This window comes from Mauremys reevesii, linkage group 2 (genome assembly GCF_016161935.1).
Source record: "Mauremys reevesii isolate NIE-2019 linkage group 2, ASM1616193v1, whole genome shotgun sequence".
Lineage (NCBI taxonomy): Eukaryota > Metazoa > Chordata > Testudines > Geoemydidae > Mauremys > Mauremys reevesii.
In genome coordinates this window covers 207,663,002-207,686,951 of record NC_052624.1, presented here as the reverse complement: position 1 = coordinate 207,686,951, position 23,950 = coordinate 207,663,002, and the positions used below count along the sequence as shown (strand labels likewise).

General features: G+C 42.1%; 1 protein-coding gene across 19 annotated transcripts in view; it reads left to right on the top strand.

Annotated features, from left to right (window-relative positions):
• The window catches only part of TMEM241 (transmembrane protein 241), a 137,404-nt gene that overhangs the window by 48,495 nt on the left and 64,959 nt on the right, over positions 1-23,950 (top strand). For 9 of the 19 annotated variants that reach the window (XR_005593140.1, XR_005593139.1, XR_005593136.1 and 6 more), the window contains exon 13: positions 1,881-1,974. Coding sequence is in view for 12 of the 19 variants with exons in the window: in XM_039521291.1 (XP_039377225.1) it covers positions 1,881-1,974 (94 nt within the window). In the remaining 7 variants the exon portion in view is untranslated. The other 10 variants (XM_039521290.1, XM_039521298.1, XM_039521287.1 and 7 more) reach the window with 4 other exon arrangements.

Genomic DNA, 23,950 nt, shown 5'->3' with positions numbered 1-23,950 from the left:
TAATAAAAGTAAGCTGGATAGTCTTTACCAATACACAGTGGGGCTGTATTTATTTGAAAGCAGTTCAGTTTGGACTGCATTGTGGGTAAGAGAACACATAAGTGAACAAAGAGCAATGAGAACTAGTCGATACAAGTCTTAAGTAAGCGGGAGGAGTATTAAACTGCACAATAAGGCACACGATCCCTGGCCTAAAAGCAGAATGTCAGCAATATATCTGCCATTTATCCTAATGGGCATTTTATCTACCTCAAGATTTGTTTTTAAGAGATGACTTAAGAAGAAATGTTCCTGGGCTTCTCATTGCACATAGCTATACTTCCCTTTGTTGGTGCAGAGGAGTGTTCCTGAGAGACTGTTACAATCTTTCAGCATAGAGTAGTGGTGCTCAACCTCTTCCAGTTATGCCTCCTTCCCATTAATGGAATCTGCCTGGGCTGCCCCCCCCCCCCAAAATACTGCACAGCCAAGGCTTCCTCAGCAGCAGAGCTTGAGCTGAAAATGGAGTTGGGGGCAGAACTGGGGATGGGGGATGATTTGGGCTGCGGCCAGAGCAGGGGGCAGCAGTGTGGGGTCACATGCCTCCCCGCAGATGAACATCCATCCCAGAGGCATCAAACAGTGAAGAGGCAGCACTTCACCTGACAGCGGCACTGTGTGTACCTGGGCAGCTCAGGGAGGGAGGAAGCAACCAGGCAGCTGTCTGCTGGCTGAGCTCCTCCCCCATCACATGGGGCTGCTTTGCTTTTCCTGCTGCTGGGGGCCCACTGTTGGCTCTGACTCCCACCCCTGACACACCTCAGCGGATGGTCTGCAGAGCAAGCCCCTCCCCAGGCTTTAGGGACACAGGGAGAGTGCTGCCTCCTTGCTGCTGGGTGTCCCCGCCAGAGGCACCCCAAGAAATCTGTGGGGCACTTGACCCCACATGCCTCCCCATGTGTTGCCTCGGGGGGGACTGCAGCCCTTTCTGTTGCTAGCTTCTTGGCTTTATATGAGCCCTGCCTGTCTCTTCTCAGCTGGGCTCCATCATCATTCAGGGGATTACTTAGGCCACCTAATTCCCCTCAGCTGTGACCTGTCTGGTTAATTGGCTCCTTCTCAGCCTCATTACCCCATCACACTCTCCCATGCTGCTAGTGATGATGTCTTGCAACCCTTTATGCCCCTGGTCCATTGAACTAGCCATACCACAATGTGTTGCATACATATTTTTGAAGCATTTCTTTGACTCTCTTCCTTTTCCCCATCACTAGTTAACCCTCAATGGCTCTGTGAATTCACTTAAGAGCATCAGGATGTCTTATTCCCTAACATTACACATTTATTAATTTATTCTTTATTCACCATAACTGAAGATACATTTGACATTTTTTAATTTGAAGTTTGTGTCTTTAGGAAGGTTAAGCAACATGGCAATACTAGAAACTGAAACTCTCCAGTGATTGTTTCAGCTCAAGCGATCACAGAAGTTGGACTGAGTGAGAATATGGGCCGATTGTATATGTCTGGCTCCCATTGAAATCTTGAATGATTTGAATGAGAGCCATTGAAACATCAGAATTTGACTTCACATTTCCAGTCACCTGTAAAGCATGGATTATGCTAGTGCATTTTGGTACCTATTAAAGACCAAGCATGAGGTCATCAAATGTTCTTACTTATACTGCAGCCCCGACTGGAAAAAAAAAATAGGGTCTCTTGGACATAAAATAAGTTCTTTGTCTACCAAATCAGCAACTCCAGTTCTTGAACAACACTCCTGTCGGACGTTTGTTTAGTTTTGTAATAGGAAAAGAGATATCAAGAAACTTGTAAGATTCTGGCTAATAGAAGCTAAGAGAATTCTCTTTATTAATGGAAGCTTTTTCAATCCTTTACAGTGGACTGTTGGGATTCTTTCTGATGTTGCACACAGTGAAGCTAAAAACCATCACATCCTCATGGCAATATGCAGCCTGGAGTTTCCTTGCAAAGGTAAGAGAGACCATCAGCTGAACTTGGAGGATCTGTATCTCCAGTGAGTAAACTGTGAGCTAGTTGAACCTCCATATCCCTGTCCTTCCCCCACAGCCATTCTAATTAGACACAAGATGTATCTGTCTATTTCATACCCTACACATAGCAGAGTTGAGGCAGCCCGTATCAGTCACCTGTGGCTACCCCCAAAATAATGGGCCATACCAACTGAGAATCTGACCTACTGCCTCCAAGCACTGCAGTTAGATACTTTCCACAGGTGGTATTTTTTGTGAGATACTGCTGCTGAGAATCACGTCAGTGTCTGCCAGCAATTATTTCCCTTCTTGCCTCTTCCTTCCCAGAAGCACTGCTTTTCAGAACCACAAAGCCAAAACCTGGACCCATAGAAGCCAATGTCACAACTCCTTTTGGCTTCTATGGGGGCAGAATTTGGTCCAGTGTTACCCGATGGCAACCTGAAATGGGTGATACTTGCACTGAGTAGCTAATGGCTTAACTGTTAAACTATCCACAGTATATAAAGTCAGAAGGGCTGGTTTGACTCTCCTTTCCTATATGTAAATTACCCAGTTTAATCATTACCATGTGTGATACCCTGAAGCCTCAACTCCCCTGAGCAGTTTGTCCTCATTTTTTTCACACTAAAATGAATGAAACTGCTTTTTTAATGGATTTGTATAATACATTTGTTTACAAGTTGCAGTAAAATGACTCCCCAGTCTTTGTTCTGGCGGCTGCAGGAAAGGAGTGTCACTGTTTTTGTATTAAGTATTTCTGAAATCTGTCTCATTGAAACTCTGCTAGTCCCATGGCATTTCTTGTTGGCTTGAATTTCTCCTAGAAGAGTCTGGCTGTGGAGGTTTCAGTGCCTTAACCTTCTTGTTCTTTGGTAGCAAGTCAATTGATTTAAAGCTTGCTATTAAAATATTATGTACTCGGCAGAGGTGCATTCTACATGGGAATAACTAACTCTGTTAGCTGATGTTGTGCGTAAGGAGAAGAGGTTCTATGTGTAGTGTTTATGAAGTATCAAAAGACAGGAGGACGAGAAGTAGTGGGAGATGTATTGTAAAGCAGACTTGGGCCTTCCCCATCTGAAATGGTTCAGAGCCTCAAACTCTTTTATCTGGATCAAAGCTTTCCCAAAGTTCAGAGATGTTTAGATTTGGGGGCTTTGTTCCGAGCCAGCTCTAGATATAGCCTTCACAAAATATGGTCATGCCATTGTCAATGGAGTTTCACCAACTTAAACTGGCTAAAGACATAGCCCTAAACGTCCATGGTCATTTATTCAACTTTTTGTTTTCTTGGAATCAGCCCATAAAGGTTAGGTTCGTTTGCATTAAAGTTCTTTTATCCAACACCAAATAACTATTTAAAGGAGAAAATTAGTTTTCTTACCTTTTTGTAACCTTTATTGCAATGTCTACACTGTTGCTGAATAGTCATTTATATGCCTTGTCTTGAGTATAAAGGGGACGCAGGTACCAGGTACATGTGGTTGTCTAGCTCCAGTTCATAATGATACAAGTGGTACTTTGCATTTCTGTAATGCCTTTCATCCAAGAGTCTCAAAGCACATTACAAGCATTGTATTAAGCTTCACAATACTCTTCTGAGGTATGTAAGGAATACATACAGACCACTGCTGAATTGCAGCCACCTCTAGGGTGCAACTCAGTAGCTGCTTAACAAAATATAGAAATATTACTCAACAGTTTTGGGAGAGGCAGCAGAGAAGACTATTTTATACCAATAGTTCTGTGGGGGGCGAGGGGTGGAATTTGGCCAGACCAGTGGAGTTAATACACCAAGTCTTAGAAAATTGTCATAGGATATATCGTGACCACAAGTGCTTAGGACTCTGGGTTTGATGCTTCATCTGAAGGATGGCTCCTATTGCATCATATTGCCATCCAACACTGAGCGGGGCATTTGTTTAACTATTGACTCATTCGGAAGAGAGAGACCTACCGAATCACCAACACCACTTTCCGCTGCAGCTAGGTGTCCTTTGGAGGTTGTCCAACCTTGGACAGCATGTGAGGATTGAGTGGATCACAGCACAAGATACCATAGCGGCAGATTCAGATTAGCCTTACCTAACGTTGTAAAATGTATTTTAGCCACACTTTTAATATTATTTTAAAAATGACAGAGAAAGGGGAAGAAATTTAATGTAAATAGGAAATAATAGAAACTATTTAAAACTAGACACACAAAATGAGGAAGATGTGGCCATGGTTGTAAGTTTTCCCCTCCCCCGCACTGGATCTCAACAGCAGCAGCAGCAGCATTATATTCCCACACGAGCATTTTTCTTGGACTGAGTTGTGCCCCAAGTCTTCCTCTTAAACTCTCAGACTGACTGGAGTTTTCACCAGCAGTTGGAAAGAAGCAGCAGTTGAGGCCAGAATGTGTTTGTCTTGGGAATTAGCCAAGAAAGGAGAGTGCTGTAGTCCTCAGTAGCCCAGGCCTCGAGGGAGGTTCAGAGAATCAAGAATCTGTTTTCCATTTGGATGCTTTGTACCTATGTGACTGGTGAACTGATACTGTGATAGCGGCCATCACTTCATTTCTTCTTAAACATTAATGCACCAGTATACCATCAATGATCCCTAAAGAATCCTGCTTTACAGATACAGTGAGACATTCTTTATGCAATCTACATATCTGGTCTCCTTGTCTATTTTCATTCAGTTTAAAACTAGATTAGGGGCATAACTTGTTTTTTAAAATACTTTGACTGTCTGCAGCAACTTAGTCACCACAGGAGTTTTTCAGGTTCTTTGGTCTGGAACAACTGTTCAACAGACAAGGTGGATGAGGTAATATCTGTTATTGGATCACCTTCCGCTGGTGAAAGAGACAAGCTTTTGAGGAACACAGAGCTTTTCTTCAGGTCTGGTCCAGAAGTCAGTCTAATAAAAGATATTACTTCACTCACCTTGTCTCTCTACTATCCTGGGACCAACATGGCTACAACTACACTGTAACAACTGTTGACAGTTCTGGCGTTGACGCATTGCTGAGTATCTCAGGATCAGTCTGCATGTACACTCTGTGATATTCAGACTAATAAATGCACTCTGCACATTCAGTTTAATAGCAAATACTGTGTGTATTAGTCATCGCTGTATAGACATGTGAGAAACACTGAGAAGTGCAGCCAACCAACATCACCAGACAGGCACTGCGGTGGAACCCCCAAGGCAAGCGGAAAAGAGGCCGCCCAAGAAATACCTGGCGACGCGACCTTCAGGTTGATAGCAAAAAAATGGGCTATACCTGGAACCAGCTAGAGCGAATGGCCCAGGATAGAAGACTCTGGAGATCTGTGGTTGGCGGCCCATACCCCGGTTGGGGTGACGGGCATGAATGAATGACCTTTAAGATGCACAAAGATAGCATCCTTTCTCTGCTTTGTATTGACTTACCCCCAGAAGAACAAGAATTTGAAGATATGTTGAGACTGCATGTTTTAATTCACAAAATATGTTAGTACCATGGGTCATATATTGGAATGAAAAACCAGAGTCCTTTGTATACACAAACTGAAACATCTGGTGAGAACTCTAATGAGCTCTAATAGTGCTGCCAGTGAGGTTTATTTAGATTATGGCTGCTAATCTGTATTGAGAGATTAAACATGTTGGGGTCTCTAGGAATTAGGCGACAGCCGCAGTTTAAATTGTTGAGTTAGGAGGAATAATGTAATTGCTTCTCAGTGCTATATTTGATCAATGCTCTGAAGTTTATGGGAATGTAAGCATATGTCAGATTATATACAGCTATTCCATTAATATTTTGGTGAACTGTTGTATGTTTGGCCTGTACCCAGCAGGTCCCTACTGAATTAGTCTATTGCGAAGAGGAGGATGGGGAATAGATTTGGATGCTTCCTTTTCTTTCTCCTTCCTCCCAAGGATAAAAAAATGAATATAATCTAATTGAAGTCAAACTGCATTGGCTCTTCTACTGGCTTTTTGTACTCTGACGGCAAAGAGTTACTGTAATCTGATTTGAAGATTGGAACTGCCTTCTCTGTGGTCTCCCCAGATCCCAACTCTACAGGCTGCAGCATATGCAGACTGCTGTATTAGCTATTTCACACACACAAAAAGCACTCCTATCACCCCTGTCATCAGACAGCTGCACTAGCTCTTTATTCATTATCGCTGGATATATTTGCCACAGGTTACCTCATGGGCCTTGTCTCTTTCTGCGCCCCTCCCCAATCCCTCTTCTGGCTAATACTGGCTGCCAGACATGGCTTTAGTACTTTTGTGGGGGCTTCTGGAACAATATCTTGCTTTCCTCACCTCAAATATAAGTGATTCCAGCCTGCTGTGATCCTAGCACTATGCACAGAGCCAGCCTAAAGCTGGGTTAGTGAGGTGGTTCTTTAGGATGCACCCCAAACTGAATAATTTCGCTTTGTACGTGTGTTTTATGCCCTCACAGACTCCCGCTGAGGAAGTGTAGCACAGATTCATGAAAATGGATTATATCTGTTTACATTTGAAGGCTGTCTACAAACAGTAGGATGACTATACTTCCCGTTTTGGTTGGGACCGTCCCTTTTTAAGCCCTGTCCTGGGCATCCTGACTTTTTTGGCAAAATTGGGCATTTGTCCAATTTGTCTTTCTGACTTGATCAGTTGCCAAGAGCAAACGGGACAGATGCCCACTTTTGTCAAAAAAGTGGGGTGTGGTGAGGAGGCACATGTGAGGGGGTGAGTGGCGATACCAACCCTGCAGAGGGGCGGATGGGGGGGATGGCAGAGCTTGAGTGGGGGACAGGCAGGGCTCGGGCAAATGGCTTGGGCCAGCTCTGCGCAATGTCCCATTTTTCCCTTTGGGAAATAGTCACCCTAACAAACAGGAAGGGGCCAGAACTGCACTTTGTTGTTTTTTTTTTTTTTAAAGAAAGCCAAGATTCTCCCAGACCTGGGGGGGCCCATGGCCATGCGCTTCATGAAGTCCAAAATCTAGCTCTGCTGGCTGCCTCTCCGTTTCTTCACACAATCTAATGTCCAAAGGCAGTCTCTGCTGGAGTTCCAGCCATCTGAAACAGCAGCTAAAGCACCAAGGAAAGCAAGACAATGATTTCTGACTTGCTCTGCCTTATCAACATTTCACTGTCTTTGAACCTCCCTAAAATGTCTCTCTCACTCCTGTGCCTCTTAATTTTCCTCTTGCTGTGCTATTAGTTGGTGTTTAGCTCTATAGCTGAATTAACACTGGAAAATATTATGGGTCAGATTGTGAACCCCTTATTCCTGCTGATATGTAGTTACTCACAGGAGAAGCCCTTTCAAAGGTAATGGATGCACATGGGTCACTCCTAGTGAAGTCAGTAGAACCACTGATGTAACAAATTTCTCACCAGTGGGCCTAAAGGGTTCACAAACTGGCCCTGTGTGATCACTTGTGTAAAAGCTTCTATACAAAATAATGTTGTTATAGTGCACGTGACCAGTCAGTGTTAGAGATTAAAATATATTTTCCTCTCGGTGCACAGGTATATTCAAACTAATGTAAGAGTAGCTCTTGGATGACAGACGCCTTCCTTCCTTGGTTTGGAACTTATCAAATTGCTTATACAAGAACTGAATAAACCCTGACTGGAGATTTATCTGTACTGTATATTATCTTTAGCCACGGCTTCGGTGCAAAGTATAAGAATCTTGCTCCCAACCTCACTCCCTGATCTGGAAGAACTGTGTAGTGGTGTGCCCGGCACCAGGGGGAGAGAGAGAATCTTGTATCACTCTTCTGCCCAGTGCCTTGAGTGGCATAGCTGTGAGCTGTGTCTAACTTTCAGTTAGAGAGTATCAGAGGGGTAGCCGTGTTAGTCTGGATCTGTAAAAGCAGCAAAGAATCCTGTGGCACCTTATAGACTAAACAGACGTTTTGGAGCATGAGCTTTTGTGGGTGAATACCCACTTCGTCGGATGCATGTGCATATGCATCCGACGAAGTGGGTATTCACCCACGAAAGCTCATGCTCCAAAACATCTGTTTAGTCTATAAGGTGCCACAGGATTCTTTGCTGCTTTTTCAGTTAGAGAGTGAGTTTCCATGCTCTCAAGGCTTCAGAGAAGAGCCAAGTGGAAGAAGAGATTACTGGGAAAATAGGAAGATTTTTTTTTTTTAAAGTTAACTTCTTCCATCTCTAACATATCATCCTCAGTCTTACTAATCATAAGGTTAATGTCATCAATCTACTTTGTATGGAATATATTCCATCCGTGGTGGCACATAAGTAACTTCTGTTGATATCAATGGGAGCTAGACACGTGGATCAAAGAGAGAATTTTACCCTGTATATCTAAGCTGAACTTAACTAACAAACAAGGCAATCAGTGAGCCCTTAATAGTATCTTAAAGGTCTATAAAAAGCAGTGTTGATGCAGATCACTTGTTGCAACCAAAAAAAGTATAGGTTTTCTGGTTGTTTCCATGGAGATAACTTGATACTTGTGTTGTAGCATCCACCACTAATTATACCCTGAAATTTCTAGGAATACTTCAGAACAGTCTCCATAACAACCCTTCAGTATATAACATGACCATTAAGCTAAATGGAGTATGGCCCTTGGGCATTTAAAATACAGTTATAAGAGTGAGTCTCTTTTATAAGAATAACTGAAATGTTTGGGAATTTGAAATCTCTCAAGAACAGAAAATTTTAATACATATTTTAAAGCTCTTCATATTTTGTAAGGATGTGTACAAGTAATTAATTACACAGGTAAGCATCCATATAAAATACACACATGGCTATACAGGTTTTAGATGTGGTATTGATATATAGCTAACTATGAAAGCATGTAGGGGAGTACAGTTACATATTGCTACTTGGTGCAGCATTGTCATACAAGCAAGGTGCAAGTTTTAACCTGTGCTCAGTACTGTAAGTTACTCCTCCAGTAGGAGCAGACATAAATCCTGAGGGTTGGGCAGAAGAGATGCTCTTTAATGGTCAGTGTTCATTTAGCCATAACCATATCCATTTGAAATGCTCACTGCACTTTATTAAATGTCAAGATAACCCAGTGAGCATTAGATGCTAGCTTGAAATATGACACCATTAGGTACCTTCCACCCCACTACTGCCCTTTCCCATATACACACCATGTCTCCTTTCATGTATTCAGGGGCAGCAGAGAATGACACAGTTTAAAGAGAATCTGTCAGAAGCTGATATGGTTTTGAATTGCAGAGGAAACTGTGCTTATTGGTTCCTATGCATAATAGATTTCCACCCACCCTCATTTTTATTTAGTCTCCCTGGGTTAGTTATCTATGGAGAGCTAAAGCTGATCAATGAATCATGAGTGTAAGTGGCAAGGAGAAGACAAGTACTGGCTTGGAAATAGTTTCCACTGCTAATATCCATGCCAGATGGATGAAATACTGAGTACTAAATAATATGCTAACGTTGAAGATTTCAAAGGTATCTGAATTACAACATACATTTGAAAGGAATTTAATGAGCAAAACAGACCACTCCCCTTCCATTGGCTCCCCATTCATTTCAGGATGGAATTTCTCTAGACTACTTCACTGACTTCAGTCCTGAGCTTGAGAGGGACCATCTCTCTTATTGACTTCAGTGGATGTTTCAGGCACTCAGTTTCTCTTGGGATCAGGCCCCTTGTCTGTCTCTGTCTCTCTCTCTACATACCTGTTTTTTCAGACACACCTCACCAGTGTTGGTAGGAGAGTGCTCGTTGCAGCTCTTGCCACCTGGAACAAATCTCCTGTATCTTTGTCTCATCAGCTATCTACCAAATCTCTGCCGAAAAACTCCCTCCCTCCACCCCCTTGCCTGCATTTCTTAATTTTTTTCTCCCTCTATTATTTAGAAACCAGATTATAGTACTTTTTCCCCCCTTGGAGTCAGTGTGGAGCCACATGGCCCCTGGAGAGGCAGCATGGATGAATGGCTTGAGTTCCAGATGTACAAACTATCCCTGAAATCCCCAGTGCACAGGGGACATATGCAGCCTGCTCACTTTCCTATGTCTGGCTGGCCCTGTGGGCTGATATGAAGGGGAGCGGGGTAGGTCCCTGTCTCCTACCCATTCCATTTACAATGAATTGCTCCGCCAAGCGTTCTAGGAGGGAACAATCTTTACAGTTCTTTGATTGCAGGGACTACATTTGTTCCCAGCCCTTGCTGGGGGAATGTGGTGGGGGCTGGAACAAGATGACGCTTTGTCCATGCTTGTCAGCAAAGAAATTAGTTAACTGGTCTGGGAATTGTTTGTTCATGAATGAATGTTCTCCCAAAGGAGCCATGAGATGGGAAATATAATAGGAAATGGACTTTTAACACACATTTAAATATCCCCAAATGTGTGTTTTGCATGAGCGGGTAGAGAGGTTGATGGAAATTTGCTATTTTGGTTAATGGATTTTTTTAAAAACCAGATTATGCATCCTTAACTTTCTTGTGCTATTTCCAATACCATTGACCTCCCTCTCAAGAGTGATCTGTGTTGCAGAAATATGATAATTCAATAGTTGTGAAACACTGACATCAGCCAGGGAAGGTGTGTATGCATACTGTGAAATCAAAAAAAACAAAACAGTGCACCCCTATTGCTCATAGTCTCTAGCTTTTCACAATTAAAATATTTCTTTAACACAGGTGGCTTGGTAGAGGCCGGCAATATTTCTGACTGCCAAGCCAATCAAATTCATGATATCAACTAGTGGGTAAAGCATCAGTAATGGAAGGAGGGGATGGGATTTGTTGAGGGCATGCCTCTTCCAGGGGCCCTTATCCTGCAAGATGCTGAGCACTCTGACCCTGCTCCAGCAAAACACTCATGCATGGGCTTAAATTTAAGCATATGAGTAGTCCTATGAGAAACTACAGATTAAAATTATTTTAAGTCTTTGAACTTGATTAAAAAAAAATACAAATGGAAGCTTTCGTTCAAATCTTGGTGCAGATGGTTTGTATCAAATTACTTTTGCATTCATACCTGAATCTCAGAGAATTAACTACCAAGGATATTTTGTAAGAACAGCATTATGATTGGCATACATATTTTTCATGATCCCTGAACCTGTTTCACTTCATAAAAACCCTGTGCCCATACCCATTTAACTCATAGACTTTAAGGTCAGAACAGACCATCATGATTATATAGTCTGACCTCATGCACGTTGCAGGCCACAAAACCTTGCCCACCCATTCCTGTAATAGACCTGTAACCTCTGTCTGAGTTACTGAAGTCCTGAAATTATGATTTAAAGACTTCAAGTTACAGAGAATCCACCATTCCCACTAGTTTAAACCTGCAAGTGACCCATGATCCATGCTGCAGAAGAAGATGAACCCTCCCCCGCCCACCTCCCCAGGGTTTCTGCTAGTCTGCCCTGGGGGAAAATTACTTCCTGACTCTAAATATGGTGATCAGTTATACTCTGATCATGTGGGCAAGACCCACCAGCCAGACACCTGGGAAAGAACTCTCTGTAGTAACTCAGAGCCCTCCCCATCTAGTGTCCCATCACTGGCTGCTGGAGATCTTTGCTACTAGCAGTCGCAGATGAGCTACTTTCCATGGTAAGGCAATCTCATCATAAGGTCCCCTCCATAAACTTATCAAGCTCAGTCTTGAAGCCAGTTAGGTTATTTGCCTCCACTGCTCCCCTTAGAAGGCTGTTCCAGAACTTCACTCCTCTGGTGGTTAGAAATCTCTCTAATTTTGAGCCTAAACTTGTTGATGGCCAGTTTATATCCATTTGTTCTTGCGTCCACATTGGTGCTTAACTTAAATAACATCTCTCCCTCTCTGGTATTTATCCCGGCCTCTGATGTATTTATAGAGAGCAATCATATCTCCTCATAGCCTTCTTTTGTTTGGGCTAAGCTCTTTGAGTCTCTGCTTAAAATGTTAGGGTGTGGCAAAGGGTGTAGTGGAGGTTTAAAGCACAGAGCATTTTGAATATTATATATGCCCACTCAAAGGTTTGTGTGTACAGATATCTGTTGTCATTGACCTGAGTATGAGAGTCATAGCAATAAATTGAAACAAAGTCCCTGGTAAATTAGGTGTGTGTTTCCATTCTGGGAAAATTAAATTTTAGCTAGACAGGTGACTAGGATTATGTACAGAGATGAAGGACTCTCAAAAGGAATTTGTACACTAGAGCTCAGCCAAAGATTATACTTCATGGAATTTTATGAAAATGGATATTTTGGTGAAATTTTGCACTTGCAATTTCCTCTTCTCCACAGTTTTCTCCTCAGCAGACAAATTAATGTGATCCCATGTCTGTGTAAGTCCAGAACTGAACAAAGTGTAGGCCACATTCTTTGCCAGAATAACTCTGACTGGGGTATCATTACATCTTCAACTTCAGTGGAGTTGTGCTGGCAGAGAATTTGGCCCTGTATTTTTAAATCATTTCTAGGAAGGCTGTGAAAGATCTCCTCCCAATTCTGAATGCCCTACCCTGCTTACTATGGAAATGCCAGAGTAGCTGGAAGGCTGTCACACAGCATCTCCCAGATGGTGCTGTGTTTAGTACAGTACTGTCATACATCAGATGACAGTTTCAACAGCCGTAAGCTCGACAGTTTCAATAAAACTTTGTTTTAACAGTGAGGCTGCAGCTACCAGGAATTAAAGTTGCCAACTTCCTAATTGTTGACAACCAGACCCTCCTGCCCTGCCTCTACCCTACCTCTTTCCTCCAGGTCCCGCCCTTCTTTGCCTCTCCCAGACACCACCACTGTTGCCTCCTCTCCCCGCATCGCTTGCTGCTTGCCCCCTTCCCCTTCCTCATAGCTGGATCCTCTGCATCTCCCTGCCCCACTCCCGCCTGGGCTCCCTCTGCTCCGGAGCTGCAGTCTGACATGGAGCCTGCCTGCCTGCCTGCCCATGAGATGCAGCCCCGACTGAACAGAGGCTGGTGGGGGTTTGATAACCTGGCACCTGCTCCACCCCCAACCTGTGGTAACTGGACTTTTGGTGTCAAAAACTGGGCACCTGGAAACCCTACCAGGAATTGTATTGTACTATAGCTTTGCCCTGGACATTGCAGAGCTATGCGAATAGCCCTCCGCTAGACCCATAGCTGTGTTTGTGATCCCCTTCTTTAACATCAGCCTGAGGGATATTTGAGTTCTAATGCCCTCGCCTTTTAGGGATCCCACCTACAGTGGCAAAAGTGTGTCTCATGCATGAATGGTATTAGGATGAATTGTACAAGATCTGCTGCAAGAATCATGCCTAATTAAAGACCTGTCTTCTCTGCATTGTTACTGTATGTGCTGTGGTAGCACCTTGACATGCTGCAATCAAGATCAGCGTGGCTGTGTAGAAGGTATTGTACAAACACAGACTGGAAGACAGGTCCTGTCCAAAAAAGCTTATAATTTCAACATAACTAGGTATAGTGTGAGAGGCTGATGCATTCTCTATGGGAGAGAGGATACTGCATTAAATGGACCATTGGTCTGCTCCAGGCCTGGCAAGTGGGTGCCACAAGCAGTGGGAGGCAGGAGTGGTGAAGGGAGGCAGTAATAAGAACATTTGTCTACATAGGACAGATGTGTACAACAAGAGGAATGAGCTGAGTATTTCTTCTTCTTCATCTTCCTCTTTAATGTGAGGACGTCTGCCTATTTGCAGGTGATGGCATATTCACCACAGCAGGCCCTAGGGTGTAGAACTCACTCCTCCTTCACATCTGTCTTGGAGGCATGTAACAAGGTCGTATCTCTAGTGTCTCAGTTTCCCCCCTTCCACAGGAGGGCAAACCAGCACAACTGGTCTGGGTGTGCTACTCCCTCCGTTCAGAGTCTGGTTTAACATAAAATAACTGTTTAACTCAAAACTAGGATCTTCTAGTCTTTCTTCTCCAGGCTCACCAATCCAGTATGCTCCAGCAGGGCTCCTAAGTTCCTCTGAAGAGTTTTGCTCCTGCTTCTTACTGCAGTAGGGTGACCAAATGTCCCACTATTGGGGGCTTTGTTTTATAAAGGCAGCTATATACCCTCCTCCCACCCCCAAAAAGAGTCCCAATTTTTCAAACTTGCTATCTTGTTACCCTGTACTGCAGGAAGCTCCAGCCAGGCCTTTACCTCTGACTGATTCAGGGAGCTTCCTCCCCATTGTGACCCTGTGTCCCTAACATGCCCTTTCTCTTCTGTCTCTTTATCCTTGTAGCAGGATATTAGACCCAGGGTATCTCTCTCAGCAGAGGTGTTTCATTAGGTCCACTCCATGTCTCCCCCTTAGAATTTTCTTATCCCTGGTCTCACCCTCTTATAAGAAGCCCTACCCCTGGGCTTCAATCAAGTGATGCCTGGTCACCTGACCCAACCACCATCCCAAGGCCAAACCCATCACCTGTGGGCAGAGAGTCCTGTGCCTGCCGATAGTGGGGGGGGGGGGAGGGCAGAGTGAAGGCAGCCAGCTTCAGCAGTGTTACTGAGCATACTCAGTCCATGTGAGCATGCTCAGTACAGGCTAAGTGGCAGATCTGGGGGGATGTGACCCCACATGCCCCCCCTCACATGTGGGCTCTGCCAGGTGTGAGGCACATAACCTAGGCGCAACTGGGGCTGAGCCCAAAGCCCCTTAAAGGGCCAGTCCACACTGTGACAGGGCAATATACCAAAACTATCAAAGCCGAAACAATTGCCAAAAAGCCAGCCATTAGTTGATCTTTGCTCTACCTGTAAAGCTGTTTCCATAGCTCTAGTGGGTGGCCACCTTCTTTTGGGATGAGCATTTCTTAAAATTTAATTTACTTTTTTTGTTACTAGGCTACCACCATTTCCTGTGCTGATCCTTTTCTCTTTTGTAACCTTGAAAGTCTGGAGGCTGAGGTGAAGAATCATTCAGAATGCAAACACACAAGCTGTGGGCTTAGCCTTGGATCAAGTGTGGTTTACCGCGAAGCAGCAGAGCATTAGAACAACTGGTCACTCCATAAAACTGGAAGGCAGTAATTTTCAAACAGCTAAAAGGCAATGCTTCTTCGATTCAATATACTGCATAATTAACCTGTGAAATTCAGGCCATAAAATGAACAATATTGAGGCAATCAGTTTAGTAGGATTAAAGAGAGGATTGTACATTTTACAGGTCTAGTCCTGCTCCAGTGAAGTCAGTGGCAACACTCTTGCTGACTTCAACAGGAGCAGGAACAGACCCTGTATGTATGGCATTCTTTCTAGGACAAAAGCGCAAGGACTAGCAAACCACATGCTCCAGAGCAAAAAGTGAACACAAATGAGGGTCAAGAAGAAATCTCCCTCCCTCTGCAGAATACATCTGTAGCACAGCTAGTTGCATTATCAGAGGATTATACATTCTTCTGAAACCTCTTACATTGGCTAGTACCAGAGACAGGATACATCAGCAGACAAACCATTGGTCTGTTCCATTACAGCAGTTCCTATCATTCTAGCACATAGAACATATTACTTTTTTTTTGTTGCTGTCATTTCATGCACACCTATTACACTATATACAAGTGTAATAACCATAATAATAATAATTAATAGGACAAATCAGTTATCCCTACTAACTTCTTGGACTCAACTGTCCGAGAAGAAAGACACCAGCAGTTTGAGGCGTCTGGAGTTAATGGGAAGAAATTGGGGGGAAAAGAGGACATTTTAGGGTGTTGAAGTGACAGTGGAGAAAAAACAATGTCTTATATGGTGTCCTTCACTGAGCACTGGGGGATAGCAACACGTCAGTCTTTAATGAGAGGGTTTTTTGACAATGTGACGTATTGAAAATATTAATTTTGTCCCTTGGGAATTGATTATATAGTCTCAAATAGCTATCTCTTGATCTAATGTGCATGTACCAACAGCAGCAAGAATGGAAAAATAATCTTCTTATAAAATCAGAAAGACAAAGTTAGTTGGGCCTAATGAAATTCACTATTTCCAGTCCGTCAGTGCCCTGGGTTATCCTCATTTGACAAGACTTCAACTGTTGCTTGGATTCTCCAGTGCTCCTTGGCTTCAGCTAAGCAGGCTTTGTTAATAGAGGATATACTTGTGCACCTGTTTGAATCTTGGCTGAAAGCAGTTTTATACAACAAAGCAGACCACATGGAGAACTTGTATGCATAAAGTTCTCTTTTCTTCTTTGAACTGGTGAAAAAAATCACTGTCTGGTTTACATATGCAGTGGTCACATTGCAGAGAAATCTTTTAACACAAACCAAAGCAGAGTTAAAATTGAGTTGAGTACTATAACAGCTCTGCATTTTATAGGCCGAAGCTGTCTGGTGTAGTGCCACCAATCACATTACTCATAGGAAGGGGGAATGTGTGTTTTGGCCATTGGCATCAGTAGCAGATACCATATGCTTCTTGTTTTGGTTCTCTCTGTATTATTACAGGACGTCTGATGTTTGGGTACAAGAGAGAAGGTAGGGTGGGATGGATATTTGATGGCCAAAAAGAAATAGCTACCACAATTTCAACCAAGTCTTGAGTTTTATGAGAGAAAAAAGGTTTTTGTTAAAGTCTCAAGATGTCTTTTGTTTTTGGGGAAGTAATTAAAGTGAGTTATGACATACTTGCAATATTTCAGTCATCTGACCCTGAAAATTAATGGGTTACTTATTATCACATTATGTGTGTTTATATATATATATTTACACTATATACATGAACAGTTGCAGACGTTCACATGAGAAAAAAGTATGGTCTTGATCATATTTGACCATTAAAGATATAAGGGTGCTTTTGCTTAAAAAGGAGAGGTGCCCTGCCCAAATTCCAAATCAGTCATTTACATTCAAAAGCTAAGGTATTATTTGCTTTCTGTCCTAACTTGTAGTGTTGCTATGTGCTGTTAAACAACTGCTGTGTTCTATCCCAGAAGTGGCTTCATTAAAAAAATAATATAAAGACAGAATTCAGCACTATATAACTAGTTTATGAAGAATAGAATAACTGTGAAATCAGTAAACAGTTGAGCAGTTCTCTGGCATTCAAATGCTCTTCCAGAATAAGAAGCAAACACTGTATATAAAATATAAATCTTAAAAGATAAGGTGCTGAGTGAATTTGAGTAGGTTGGTAATGTTGCTTTAATTATCTAAAGCCCTGATTCTGGAAACAGTGTAAAACTGGGGCCTTAGTTTTATTGCAAGCTTATCTCAACAGATCACAGAGCAAAGAGATAGTAATGAGAACAAATGAAACATACCAAACAAAGAGATGGACATTGAAGAAATAATCTCCAAGATGGGAAGTAAAGACTGGCAGATAATAAATCAGCAGAATGGCAATGCTGTCTAACTATTTATATCACACATCATTATGGTATAAATAGTACCACAGTGATCACTCAGCTACAGCTGCAGACTAATGAGGTAGTGACAGGCTACAGAGTGAGATCACTGGCAGACAGCAACATTTAAGCACGAGGAGATGGAGCTCCCCAGTTCAAACCCTGTGGCCTAAACACATACACTGAATACCTCTTCTAAAATGAGCAATGCTGGGAAAGGCCTTGGTAGCCTCTGGGAGCTTCACTAACAGAAGCACCCCGGTCTGACAGCCATCATTCAGCAGATTGGTGATGGAAGGCTGTTAAAAGCCACTGATAGGCTGCTTAGAACTGCTGGTTAGCTGAGTGGAGTAGGAGAGGAGAACAAAGCTGCCACTCAGCTATGCGCAGCAGCTGGGAGAAAGCCCCAGTCTTGCTCTCCCGGATCTTGTAGAATGCAAGGGGTGTGGTGTGGAGGGAGGTGTGAATATAGGTTGCAAGGGTGCTGGGAGTGTTCCATATTCCAAGCACAAAGCCCAGGCCCACACAAATTTCTTCCTGCACCTGTTCCACATGACAGATACACCTCTGGTCCTTCTCCAGAAGAAAGGGTAACATGGAAGAGAACTAGAAGCCTGTCAGTTATGGCCAGACCACTTCCAAGCTGGGCTGGGAGATGACACAGATAACCTCTCTTAGAGACAGAGAGAGGAGGAAGAACAACAATAGCACATACTCTCCAGCTCTCATGATCACCAATCAAAATATAACCCAAGGATAGTTGTGCAGGTTAGACATTAGCCAAAGAAGATTCCTCCAGGTTCCTGGACAGGGAAATCTCAACCCAGAAAAAAGCCACTGTGTCCCCTCTCCAGTCCTCCTGTATAGATTCATGAGAAGTTTTCTCCAGGGACATCAAGAGAAAGTCAGACAAGAAAAAGGAGTACTCTGGGATAGACAGTTCCCATTGTGATTAGAGGGAGAATTTGAGGATAAAGTACTGGGAAACCCAGAGTTTTCCCATTAAACTCCCAAACAAACTGACAATCAGAATGAGAGGGCACTTTTTGCACAATTTGGAAAACGTTTGGAAGCTAGCCACTCCATATTGGTTCCCTAACGTCAGTATTTCAGAATGCTAATGCCACCCTCCAGATATGAGATGAAAGGCGGTAAGGGCAGAATTTCTCCACCTCCATACTACCCTATAAAGTCTCCTTCCCCCTGGATTTTGAGCCAGTTGTATTAAACACATATGGCAAGGTAGTAGGAAGGACCCTTGGAAAGGATTTTACTGGGCTATGATGGTCTGCCTGGATAAAGACATGGGCAAAATATGCCCCTTAACCCAACTGTTTCAGCTAGTGGAGCAGCCCCTTGAATCAAGAGCAGTGAGAAATTCTCTGACAAGAGGGAGTGCAACCAGAGAGCCACCTGTTTCATAAGCAATACAAACGATGCCTTAACACTGAAGAATTGGAAACTGTTGCTTCCAAAATTTGTGACTCTGTCCTTAAAGATCAGCAGATCAAACAAGGGAAGCAGGTTATCTGAGGTGAAATGTATTAGCAGTGTTTCTCAACGGCCTGTCCATGGATCAGTGACGGTCCCTGAGATGTCCTTGACACAGTTTAGGAAGGCAGCAAACTGGTCTCTGGTATCAAAAAGGTTAAGAAACATTGTATTAGTGACCTGGGGAAAGCCCAAAATGTTTTGCTCTCAGTGACACCGATGCCAGCACACCAAACTTAGCATGGTCTGTGGATGGCAACTAACACACTTGTAGTAAGTGTTTCATTCTCAGGTATTTGGATTGGCTGGAGGGCAAAACGGGCCCGTGTTCAGTGCACATGGCAGCATTAAGCTGGGCAGACGATGTAATAAATCTGTGTGCTGACAGCATAATGACTAGATTCTGCCCAGCCCTTAGGCAGTTGCTCAGCAGGAGGGGAGGAAGGAAGGAGTGTGTGTGTGAGCTCACCACTCCACATGTCTCTCTTCCGCTTACATAGGAGCTGCTGGGGGAAGGCAGGGCTGCTACCGAGATGCTCCTCAAAGGGTGCCTGACAACCCTGTGATTGGGACAGGCAGAGCAGAGAGTAGGTAGTGTCATGGCATCTTGTTCTGAGTCAGATACAGAGTGAGCTTTATCTGCTTCTATAAACTTGCTCTGAGCACCTTTGTTTCACATTTGCCTACCCACTTTCAGATGTGTCCACCTCCTCAGAGAAAAGCTGGTCCCCCTTCTCGTGCACTTTCCTTACTTCTGTATGCACTATCATTCTCCGTATGTTATTAATTATTAACATAAGGATGGTGAATTCAAAGAGATTGCTAAAAGCACAACTAATTACATGCAAAGTGACACAGAGGCAAGAATGTCAGCAGCCAGTATCTAAATAGGGCCTGGAAGTCAAACCCCCTAGTTGCACTGGTAAGACACTAATCCTAGAGTAAATGAAATAAACCTATTTTATTTTCAGTGCAATTAACTTCTGACCCAACATGAAGCATCAAAAACATAAAACAACCTACAGGAAAGTCTTTGAATAAATGACAAGAGACAAGCAAAATAACCTGCCTATGCTCTCAAATGCTTTTGGGAGAATATCAGTACAAATGTTGACGGCTGACAAATGTCATTAATGTTCATTGTTTTTTTACAAGATTGATACCCTGATGAGAATTTGCATCTCCCAGAGAAGAGTCTCTGTATATTAACTTTTCAGTTGTACAGTGAAGCTGAAGTCTTAAGCATCTTGAATGTCGTTGGTATGATCTAGGGCTACATGTATAAAATATTTTAATAGACAGGACTGAGATCTCTCTCTACGCGTCTGTTCCCAAATTCCAACATTTGGATAAAAACGGGTATTTAATTAGTTGCAAATACCCAATTTGTTTTGATAACTGAGGTAACTGACTGCCCAAGCAAAGGCAGGTGCTCAAATATGTAGGCACTGGAAATAATCCTGCAGTCTGGGACACTATTTCAATGGGTCTCCCTGAAGAAGTAAAAGAATAGTCATCAGTATTGATATTGCATGCAGTGATTTTTGCACTACTGATAACCTGATTTAACTGTTTCCAGTGGCACTGGCACTAATCCATTCCCTTGATGGTTTTTTGGTCCTGAGAGGCTGGAAAAATAGGTACAGATGAAGGGTGAAACAAATAGCATATCTATAAAGAGCCTGACATTGCTTCGATAAAATGAAAACAAATGTTACGTACATCAGAAGCTTTTGTCTTTTCTGTTTGGAGAAGATGACACTGATGATAAATAGACAGGAAGATTTATTTTGATCAGTGAGTGAACTTGAAAGGCTGTTTCAAAACACTGTCTTTTGAAAAATACATATTTTCAAAAAGGGAAAAAAGTTTTGGCAGATTGGGGAGGTGAGGTTAAATGGATTGGCTTTGGGTAAGTAAACTAAGGGAACTTCTTTATAAATTATTCCATATTCAATTACTCTAAGTGCTGGTGAGAACTATGACATTATGTTTTCTAACAAAGATATGGTGAATTAAAGGAAATAAGCACTTTTTATAGGCTATAGTGAAATAATATTGCCATGTTAAATAATCAGATAAGTCTAAACCAAAATCTTGCATACACCTCTGAACTCTGGAGTAAGATGGTAAAATCTGAACCGGATATGGATCTGAAGTTTGCAAATGGCCCTTACCTTTATAATGGTCCAAACGAAAACCCTGGATCTGAACATCTGTAAACTTTGGGGTATTTAAAATTCAGATCCAAATTTTGTTGCTTGAGAACATCCTAGAGATAATGGAGAGAAAACTGACTAGTTGGTCAGGGTTGATGCCCAGGGAGTGAATTCTCAGAAGGTTAAGGATTTTCTTTTTAACTTTCTGCTCCAGAATATACAAATGGAATCATGGATAAAGCACAAGAGTAGGAACCAGGAGAGCTTGGCTTAATTTCTGGCTATGCCACAGATTGCCTGAGAGACCTTGGGCAAGTCATTTAGGACTAGATTGTCAACTTACCGTCTACCCTGACTGGCAGCACCTAGTTGCACTGCCCCAGAAGCTAACCAAGGAATGAATCGTGATCCTGAGAATCACAGTAGCACAGGTGCATTGGGCAAGATGCAATCTTGCTTTTAAATTCTGTGTATTTCAGTTTTTCCAGTTGTAAAATGGGATATTAATAATTCCCTACTTTACAGGTGGGTTGTGAGGCCTAATTCATTAACATTTATGGAGTGATTGGGTACTGTAGAGATGGAAACCACAGAAACATCTTTTTAAAAGCAAAACCTCCTTTTATGAATGGTAGGGATGTTTCTTTACACCACCAAGGTCCTCTGAGGATCCCTCTCCACATTTGCTCCTGTTATTACACCTTCACTCTTCAGTTGTCAGGCCATGAATACCATCTTTCTGGATGAGGAGGACTGGATGAGGCTTCTTTTAAAACCAGTCCGTACTAAACTCTAATTGGTCATAATATGAGGATGCAAATGAACAAGGGTCATGAATTCACAAAAGCAGATTTGCAAATACAAAGCGTAATTGATGTATATGACCCTATTTTATCTGAGAATACAAGAGACCGTAGGAGGAAGCAAAGTGATGGCCTTAAAAACATGCTGGAATCAAGGTAATTTCCAGGCACTTTGGATGCTGTACCTATATGTTTCACCCTACAACATTTCCATAGGATGTGGTTATGTTTTTAGTTAAGACTTTGACAAACACTCTTTAGTCATATGTACTAATAGTACTGTAGTTTTTATTCCTGAGCTGTTTGTTCTGCCTACATGTAAAGTTACATCTAGATAGATCAGCAATTGGATTGACAGAAATAGCTGGAATTGAGATAGGTAAATTTGATCAAAATATCGAGTCTAAATAAGTTGTGTTACTGAGGCCCATGTGACTAATTATCTTATTTCTCTTAAGAGTGACTGCTTTTTAAAGAAAGCTTTTTTTCATGTGGGTAGGGTTGAAATTATTTTTCAATAACAGCGTCAGGTGACGCAAATACTTTGATGGCTAGAAATTGTTCTTTCCTAAGTATTACAAGATGTGCCATAATTATTTTAGGGGAAAAGGGAGCTTATGGAGAGCAATCCTCAACTGGTACACGTAGGATGTGTTTTTAAAATTATGTCAAGGGCACCTAGAGCATGTGGATAGGTGCCTTTTTCTGGCTTTTTTTATAAGTATAAGTAAATGTACATGTAAAACAAAATGTGTTGACCTGTTTTTAATTAAGCTTAGTAAAAGAAAAATTAGCTTCTGGACTGGAGCCATGTGTTCCCAATTTTACCCTAGAGCACGTTACGTGCTTGATTTCCCGGAAAATTTGTTTTTCATTTTCAAACGTTTCCTTTTTTTTTTTAAATGAAAAAGTTAAGTTGGAAGTTTCTGTGCAGAATTTTTTTTCTTTTGTTTTTTTCTTGCATACACTTAGTACTTCTGCTCTCAGAAACATTTTGATTCTATTTGGCATCAAGACATTGTTATATAAGTAAAAAAAAATACAAGTGTTCTACATTAATTGTCCAAAAGGCTACAGCTTACAGTAGTGTTTGTGCAGAGGTTTGGAGGTGATTACTGTAGAGTAGTATAATATTTTTAATAAGGGCAGTTCTCAACGAGTTTGTCATTTCTCTCTTTCCCTTTTTTGGCCTCCTGTCAAGTTACCTGTAAACACAACTCTACAATGTGACATAACCATACCTTGGGTCACTTTAAAAAATGACACTTTAGTTCCTTATAGCGAAAGAATAGCAAACAGTTTTAAAAGATAAGTAGTTCTATAACTATCACAGCATCCATCCTATACTGATTTCTATTTGTGCTTGGGAATGAGCATTATACTTCTCAGCCTACTACCCCAGCATTAGTGTAATGCAAGCTCAGTACACTTGACTCTACTCTCACACTTAAGTAAATCAGGAGTAATTCCACTAAAATTAATAAAGCTACACCAACGTATGTAAGATCAAAATCAAACCCATTACAGTAAGGTGCAGGTTCTTAGATTTTATACAAATATTTTATCCAAATAAATACAACAACCAGGCTGGGTCTATGTGAACTGCATGACATACTCAGATTCTCTAATATCTGGGCATTAAATTTTTTTTTCAGTAAGTTTCTAGCCCTGCTGGTTGCAAAGATAACCTTCCAAATGTGAATGGCATGCAAACTATTGCATTCTGTCTTCCTGGGTCTGCAGATAGCCTCAAGCAGTGACTCTGAGAACAGTGAACTGTGCCACCCTCCACTAATCTCATTTGGGTGCTAACACTGCTGCATTTTGGAGCCTGCAGTGTACCTATAGTTAGCTTTTCCCTGTTCTTTTTTTTTTTTTTTTTAAATTTTCATTGGCATATGGATATAAAGGCGAGAAAAACGCAGATAACTAGTGAGTTTTGACCTATATATTATATAGGTGTTTTGTAGTGAAATGTTCTCATGGAGAGATGGCTTAATTATTCTCTTAATTTCATGCTTTACAGCTTTGCCCATGTTAAGGTGTTGGGCAGCGCTTTAGAAACACCTAAGACAGATGGCCAGGTAGATTATGTCAGTTAGAGATACATATGGCCACATTAATTACAATAATTCCATGCAGTAAACCTGAAGTCCCAATGCTACACATGCTGGGTCAGATGCGCACCCCTAGCTTTGTCCGCTTTGCACTGCTCCAG